Consider the following 8,507-nt stretch of genomic DNA (forward strand, 5'->3'; position numbering starts at 1 on the left):
CCCCTCTCACCCCTTGCTGGGCAGTATGTGTCCTATATATATACATATATGTACACACACACACACAATTAAACTTGATTAAGTTTTAGGGGAAAAAAGTTTAGAACTGTATAAAATGGTATGTGGTATGTACATGCATTTTAATAGGTATAAAAAATTATTAATTACAGATTTGGCAAAAATATCCACTCTTATGTTATGACCTGGCTCAAAAGGCCACAACAAAAGGGAGACACACCATGGTAAACAGTTAACATATGTTTATTTAATGAAAATAAACCAAGTCAACAGTTACTTCAAATGAACATGATTAAAGTATGAGGTATGTAGTCTGTGGTTTCAGTAGTGTCTGTGCAGGATGATGGTTGCGTGAATGTATGTGTGAAGGTGTTGTAGCATGCAAACAAAACAAATACCACAACACAACAGTCCAACCAAAGAAAACCAAAATAAATGGAAAACCAGGGAGCCAGCTGCAGGGAGGTCTGATCTGGTCTTGACAGCAGCCCCTTGCCGAATGAGAAAACAGTCCCAAATACTCTGCAGGGAAATTAGCACAGGTGCCCAGAGCCACTGCAATCAGCTCCTCCTCCTCCGAGAGAGAGAGACAGGCCACACTCATGACCCCACAGGGCGTCACAGTTAGGCTTGGAGTAAGTATACTTACAAGGTAGTTTATTTGTCATTATACAGCACAAGGCTACGAAACGAAACGAAACGTAATTTGTAGTTTCTTCATGCTACACACAAAACATATAATAATTATCCTAGGTGTATATTAAAATATGGTAACATATAAAATCAAACAATATATACAGTTATTTATATACATATTTTTATTTGTGTGAAACTTTCCCCACATTAATAACTATACAAAGGGCATTAATCTCTAATATACAATTGACCTGCAACATGGCAGTTTTGCTGTAGACCACTGGCCGCGCATCACTTGAATCTGAACTTGAATCATACACTTTAACATATTTACTACATGAAACCATAGTTCAGAAATGGCAGCTGTGGCAGCTCTAAGTGTCATAAGTTCTGTTAGGTATGAATTCTTATTTTCTAGACACAAACATTACCCGCAATGCAAGAAATGTAGTTTTGCCCTTCTATGAAGTTGGGGGACCCAAAAGAGACATTTTTTTAAGAATTGTAAAAATCAAAGCAGTAGAGGTCATGATATCATGACTTTCAGTCTTTATTGGTAAATTACAAATGTTTCCATAATGCAACCAGTAGCATCTTTTAGTAGTTTTCAAACTAACATTGAGATAACAATGCTGAGTCGTACTCCTCATGACTGGTAAACTGACTTCTGTGAGTGAAACTGAACAAGTTCCTCGTTTTGTTATTTTGTGGCTCAGATAATCTATTAGAAAAGTGCCAGGCCATGTTGTTTCTTCTAACTCTTTTATTAAAAGATTATTTTTTACATAGTGTTAAATACAATTTCTCAAGAGAAAAGAGGTCTGAAAGCAGATGAGAAGAACAGATGTGAGATCATGTTTGATTTAATGTCTTTTCAGCAGACCACCAATACAATAGATCACTCTGCAATTATTTTAAAACTCAATGCAGTTGTCTGCTATCAATCTTAAGTTGGAAACAAAAAACAAGTCAGTGGAAATGTCTAACTCATAGCATTTCTGTGCAAAACAGGGAGAGTTGGGACCCAGACCCATATTCAAGCAGCTTGTACCATCCTTACATTGAAGTCCATAGAACCAACATATTTTAAGCACCCAACTTTAAAATTCAAGCCTTCTATCTTCCACCAGGATGACCATGGTGCATTTCTGGTGTGTAGGTCAGGAGAACAATCATGACCCACAGGTGCAGTACTGCCTGCAAAAAAGAAGTTGAAATGTTAATTTCTTTGATTAACCAGTGTTCATCAAGATGGACAAATGGTATACCATTTTTCAAATACTCACCATGTACAGGATAACGAAAACTCTGGCCATAGGGTAGCGCCTCAAGAAGATACCCAGTCTGATGCTGAAATTACAGAATTTCCCATTACCACTGGGGATTATATCTCACACAGGAAAATGAGTAATTACAGTACAGTAATGATGAGGACAAAAAATACTCCTGTGAAATGTTACCTGAAACGGTCAATGGTGCTGGCTGCCTTGCGTACTTTGCCATACATTCCTGGACTGTCCTGATCACTAAAAAGGATTGGTGTGTTTCTTTGTCGTGCTCCTGAAAATACAACACACAGAAGAAGACATCATGAACTCTGAATGAAATCTGATGACCTATTAAGCCTAATAAAACACAGAATAAATGCACCTGTCCAGTTTTAAATGTATGTGTTGGTACATTCCATTGTTTTTGCATCTACAAAAAGCAGATCAGGAAAATTAAGTGACTCCTGAAACACAGATAAAGAAATTTGGCAGGAAAAAAAACAAAAAACACACAAACAAGGGGACTGGGTCAACTGTAACATGGTAAATCAGCTGTTGTTGCTCTGGTAAAAAAAGGTACTGATGTTAACACTGATCATCAAATGCGTTCTACATGTTGAAATGTCATCTCCAACCATCTTGCCTCATTGAAGTATTGAAAATTTAAATATTAAGATCCCACTGAAAATAAAAATGGTCATCACCACCCCTTAACAATCACATGTTTGAAATACAAGACAATTTGACCTTCATCTAAACCCCGCCTACCTGGTCCCTCTAGACCACTCATGTTGATGGCTGGCCCTCCAGTTTGTCCTCCCTGAGCATTCTTCAGCTGCTGTTCCAGACGCTCCAGCTGGAAGACCAGGGCACTTTTTTCTGTGCCCAGAGCCTCCAGCATCGTCTGCTTCTGGATCAGCGTCTCTGTCAGCTGGTGGAGACGATTCTCCAGCTCTGTTTGGCTGTTGCTAAGAGTCTTGTTGGTCAACTGGAAGAGTACACCATCAGTAGTTTGTCACAAAGCAGATGTTAGCCAAACCCAGCATAGGGGCTCTTAATTTACATGCGACTGTAAAGTTACTGACCTGGTTCCTGAGTTTTTGGATTTCATCTTCTCTGTCCTTGATTCTGCTCTGCAGAGAGGTTTTGGCTCGATGGTGCTCTTCCTCTAGGTACTGCAGCTCCTATTATTTTGGAAAAATACAAAAACATCCCACATGAATTACGAGTTCAGATATGTTTCAAGAAAAACATATTCATGACAGTTAATTTTCTATATCATCATCTTTACCTGTTTGTAGCGCTCAACCTCAGCCTCCACCTCCTGCTTAGCTCTGTTTTGTAAAGCCTGTTGCTCCTCTAACTGCGCCTGCTGCTCCCGCCATGTCTCTGCCTCTGTCAGAGCCTGATTCTCCAAATCCTGAGACAAAAACATACCTCACTTGTACAGCTGAATCAACAACATGTCTTTGGCTCAGAAGGTATAGCGGGTTGCCTGTTAATCGAATGATCGGTGATCCTCCAGGTTTCATGTCGAAGTTTCCTTGGGCAAGATACTGAACCCCGAATTGCCCCTGGTGTCTGTTCCACCAGTGTATAAATTTGTGTGAATGTGATGTAGTGTAGTGTAAAAGCGCTTTGAGTGGTCGCAAAGACTAGAAAGGTGCTATACAAATCTCAGAGTATTTACATTCAACTGCAGATGTAGTTTCAGACGTATACAAACAATAAACATTAGACAAAAAAATTTGCTTTTGCAGTATACAGCGCCTCACATCATACAGACAGATACATTTACAAACACACAAGTGTGTAGCCATCAACCATGATCATAACTTTAAATTTACACTACCCCTGCCTATATTTTCTGCCATTAACACCATCTCACCTGTATTTCTGTCCTAAGTGTGTGCACTTGCGCCTGTAGTTTCTGGATGTCCTCCCTCTGCAGTTCCTTCTCGTGACGCAGATCCTCCAGCTCCAGAGCCATGGCCCCGCTGCCGTCCAGAGTGTCCAGACCAGATCCCTCCTTCAGACTGCTGATCAACTTCTCTTTGGACTAGAAGACCATTTACAACATTATCAAAAACAGGTTAGGCTTATTAAAAGAAGCCTAGTAACAAAAAAATGACTCGCAAAGGGACACAAAAAAAAAAACATTCAACAGGAAAAGGTAATTTAGGTCATTCTGAATCTGTATGTAAAAAAATGCTTTTAAAAACAATGAATGTCTGGAACTGTTTATATAAATACTGACACTACGTATGGAAAAGACAGCATGTCTTACTTGTAGGATGCGTGTAGCTTTGTGCTTGTAGTCTTGTAACTCCTGTTTGGCAGTCTCAGCTGCAGCTTTGGCACTTTTCAGTTGCTGTTGGATGTCGTCGACCCTGAGCTTCTCCTCTGCAGCTCGCCGCACTGATGCAGTCACCGTCTCTGCGAGGGTCTGCCTCTCAGACTCGACTTTGGACAGGCGGCCAGCATACTCACTCTACACAAGAACAGAGAATTAAGAAGTCTATATTTCCATGTGTTCAGTCAAGACTTAACAGTAATTTATAAAGGAAGTTGCATAGCATCATGTGCACCTGCATCTGCCTGTAGTTGTCCTGTTCCCTCCTGAGGGCCAGTTCAGTCTCTCGCAGCCTCTCCTGTATCATTTCAAGCGCTTGGGACTGCATGCTGCTCCCTTCTGTTTGGTCTAGCATAATTCTAAAAACCAAAACAAGGAAATTCATATCTAACCTCGTTCATTAAAGCTGAATCTGATCTTTAATTAAAAAGGTGCTCAGAAGAGTGTACCTTGACTTTTCCTTCTGTGCCTCATCTAATGCAGCACTGCGGGACTTCAGTAGCTGATCAGCTTCATCCAGTCTGATCTTCAGGACTGCAAGTTGACCATCTTTGGCAGAGAGTGCTTCTGTTAGGTCATCAACCTGTGACCGAAGTTCCCGTAACATCCTATCAGTCTGAGACTGCTCTGAGTTCCACCTGTCTGCACGTAGACGAGTCTGGTTTAATTCTGCATGAGTAGAAAACCACGCAATTAATACAGAGAGAGAGATGCAGAAATGTAGGCCATTATTGTTGACGTTTTGTCTCATCTCGTACCATCTTGTAAGTCTTTTGCTCTCTGGATGATTGAAGCCATCTCCTGGTTGAGGGAGGCCACCTCGCTGCGCAGTAGCTGATTCTCCAGTCGCAGACTGGACAGGATTTGGCTCTGTGGCTCCTCTGTGGGAGGAAGAGGCTCCTGCCTGCTGGACTCCTGAAGGACAGCTAAACCTGAGTCTGAACTCTCAGGTGTGTCTGTGGTGTCCGAGTGGGGGTGATGAAAAAACACACAAAAATATAATTTAGATATAAATGCCAGAAAAGACACACTATTTATGTAAATAAAGCAAGATATCTTGTGATATTAATATCACAATAGATTGGCAGTACAAACAGATCACTGACTGCGTTTCTCTTTTCAGAATCTTTCATTTGACTTGATCACACCGTCTTCTTACAGGTTAAGGAAATGAAAAATGAGATCTAGTGTATTACAAATTACATACAATTGTAGATACCAAACACGTAGTTACAACCCGACTCATATTCATCTGAATCAGTCAAACAATAGTTACAAAATAATGTATACAAGTATATAAAGTATACAAGCTACACCCATGGTAAACAAAGGTACTTTCACTTCCTAAATATGTGCACTTACAGGACAAGACAACAGCCAACATACAGAAAAATCAAAATCAAATGAAACCAAAAGAGTTTTAACTTAATACACCAAAATCATACTCTAACTCTGTGTTTCTACTCCCTTATGAATAAGGATACATGCCACTTTTTCACAACACTGACTAAATGGTAAAAATGACAACTGCATTATGTAGGGCGTTATTAATCATACCTTGGCTTTGTTCTTTAGCAGAGGTCTCCTCTGATGTTTTGATGCTGTGAGCAGACAGTGAGCTAATGCTTGAGGCCCTGGATACACCCCGGGTTGAGGGGGGAGTCGATGGGGCTGAGGGGACGGTATGAGGAGTGGTGGAAGGAGGAGGTGTTAGGTTTTGGGCCTCAGTAACTGGAACTGCTACCTTCACAAGTTCTCTTCTGGAATCCCTCCTGCTGCTGACTGGAGGGTCTGAGCTGTTCAGAAAGTCAAAGAGCATGTCATCGTCCACATCCTGCTCGCACTTTTTGGGCCTCACAAAGCCAGATGAGGTCTTGGCAGAGTTGGGGTCACTGCTGCCAGAACCAGAGGGAATACTGGCCATGTTGGCAGTAGCAGCCAGCAGCGTTGAACTGGATCTCTTGATGTTGCCAGCTGCTGAAGCGATGTAGCTTGGTGCATTATCAGAGGATGAATAAGCATGATGTGTTACAGCTGCATCGGTCTTGTACCCTGCAGTGTTGTATTCAGGTTTGACAGTTGATTCTCCTTCATAGGATGACGAAAAGGAGGATGACCTTGCCTGGTTTTTGGTCAGGGCAGTGGCAGCTCCCTGATCCACTTTATTCAGGAAGTCTTCAGCTTTCCCAGCCAAGTCAGCAAACCAAGACATTTTGTATCCTAATAGCAGAAACATAAAAGCACAATTTGAGTATGAAATGCCTTTGTGCAGACCCATTTCAAGCAGGTTCCAATATACTAAGGTTTAGTTGATCGATAATGGGTTTTTTTGAGTTTAAACATGCAACAATTATTAATGTGTTTGTCCTCCTAAAGGATAAAAAACAACAGAGTAAAATTTCAAAATCATTTGAAGGTGATATCTATCTATCTATCTATCTATAGGTCTAAAGGTCAAAAGAGTGTCCAAAATGGCGTCAATTCAATCCCTGGACTAGCAGGGCAGAGAAACTGAAAGATAAAGCCGCTATCCCTAACCACCACTGAGGTGCCCTTGAGCAAGCCCTTAACCCCAGATCAGACTGTGGTGCTGAGCCACTTCCATGTGAGTGTGATCAGTAAAACTGAATAAATAAAAGTTATAAATCAATATCTCCAGACGCTCCAGCTGGAAGACCAGCTATTGAACAAGCTATTCATAACTTCTACACTCCTATTGAAGGTGTGTCCATATAAAGTCAGTGAGTCATGATTGCTGCAAAGTAAATTTACCTTACACAGACAGCTAAACATTTATCAACCATCTGTCAGAATGGCTGTAGCCCTGCACATTCCTGTTAACTAAGTATTAATAAACCTTTATTCGTCCTTGTTTTTCATACGAATATCTGTAAAATCAGGGAAACCGTGGATTAGAAATCAGAATTAGAAATACTTTATTGAACCCTGAGGGTAAATTCTTTTGTTACAATGGCTCACTTTGCATGTCAAGATATTAAGGAATAGAAAGAATAATAAAAAAGTAGGTAAGCAGAACATATAACAAAATATACAAATCTAAAAATATAGATTCAAATATAAATATATAAAAGAGTGGATATGTACAGTATTAACAGAAATGTTGATAAATAGTAATAAGATACTAATAGTAATAATGAGTACAGTACTACGATTTATCATTACATTTCTATACTGAATTAGTTAAGAGTCTGAATTTTTTTGTTTTTGACTCATCAAGTCATATCCTCCTTCATATCTATTCTCCATGCATCGAGTTTTACATTGCATTAATTTGGCAGACGCTGCACCATGTAGGAGCAAGAGATAGCTATCTAAAATTGGGACTGTATGCCTTTTAAAACAGCAATTGACCGATAGTTAAAATTAAGATTACAGTAGCGCCATAAAGTCAAACTACTTGCAGGCATTGTAATCAGCCTGAGAGACTCCACTCAGGACTGAAACTCTCTTTTAAATGCTCAATTTCTGCACACCTAGCTTGCTAGGTCAATAACTTAATAGTTAGCTGGCTAGTTAGTTATTATAACGACATTGCAGTGTTTCTGGTACATATGCATAACCATAGTTATTACAGGAGTCATCAGCAGCTGGGCTTACATTATCATAAAACTAGTGTAAACACAGTTGGTTCAAGATAAACTTCATCACTGCTAAAGCTAACAGGCTAGCTGGCTGCTAAAGGAAAGCCTCTAACGTACCGTTTGTGAACGACGTCCCAATCTCAAAATGCCTCAGTCTCCACCTGGCTACCGCCGGGGTTCAGCTGATGAACATGAAAGAGTAATATAGTTTGGATAAACACAGTCAAATGTCATTATCTGTCATACAACAGGATATTTGGTGATGTTCTCAATACGTGGACCAGGAAGAGCTACAAGCCAGGACCCCACAACAGTCCGACTTCTGAAAAGCCTGATCAAAAATTAGCCAATGAGGTTTCCAATGCGCATCACCCACCTCCTTCCTGCATGTATGTGAATATCATATGAATATAAATACAAGCAATCATAAACAATTATTGTTTGGTGCATTTTTATGTCTTTGTTCACCTTTACAAAAACAATTTTGTTATCAAGAGCAATAAATAGGATGAGTTTATGAATATGAAAAAACAAGTCCCTTTAAAAAGTTCAAGCAAAAATTTGGAAACGCACACAAAGCAAGAGCACTTTCTCTTCTTCACATATAATGTAAATGTCTCAAACATCCAT

General features: G+C 40.0%; 1 protein-coding gene across 1 annotated transcript; it reads right to left on the reverse strand.

Annotated features, from left to right (window-relative positions):
- Positions 1 to 1,180: 1,180 nt before the first annotated feature.
- On the reverse strand, positions 1,181 to 8,180 carry golga5 (golgin A5). Its single transcript, XM_046062303.1, has 13 exons — positions 7,995 to 8,180; positions 5,833 to 6,495; positions 5,034 to 5,231; positions 4,725 to 4,944; positions 4,511 to 4,634; positions 4,210 to 4,413; positions 3,811 to 3,981; positions 3,214 to 3,342; positions 3,008 to 3,106; positions 2,691 to 2,910; positions 2,115 to 2,214; positions 1,941 to 2,004; positions 1,181 to 1,851 (listed from the first exon to the last, which is right to left on the reverse strand). Exons 2-13 carry the CDS (start codon positions 6,485 to 6,487, stop codon positions 1,771 to 1,773), a joined length of 2,265 nt encoding a protein of 754 aa, XP_045918259.1. The 5' UTR covers positions 6,488 to 6,495; positions 7,995 to 8,180; the 3' UTR covers positions 1,181 to 1,770.
- Between the last annotated feature and the right edge of the window lie 327 nt (positions 8,181 to 8,507).

The sequence above is a fragment of the Micropterus dolomieu genome, linkage group LG11, assembly GCF_021292245.1.
Source record: "Micropterus dolomieu isolate WLL.071019.BEF.003 ecotype Adirondacks linkage group LG11, ASM2129224v1, whole genome shotgun sequence".
NCBI lineage: Eukaryota > Metazoa > Chordata > Actinopteri > Centrarchiformes > Centrarchidae > Micropterus > Micropterus dolomieu.

What these genes read in the sequence shown, in the direction of transcription:
- golga5 (XM_046062303.1), bottom strand. Translation starts at nt 6,487, where the DNA reads ATGTCTTGGTTTGCTGACTTGGCTGGGAAAGCTGAAGACTTCCTGAAT. An exon ending in AGCAAAAGACTTACAAGATG is followed by an intron (nt 4,945 to 5,033) that starts GTACGAGATGAG and finishes CTACTCATGCAG; the next exon opens with AATTAAACCAGACTCGTCTA. An exon ending in GCACAGAAGGAAAAGTCAAG is followed by an intron (nt 4,635 to 4,724) that starts GTACACTCTTCT and finishes TTTGGTTTTTAG; the next exon opens with AATTATGCTAGACCAAACAG.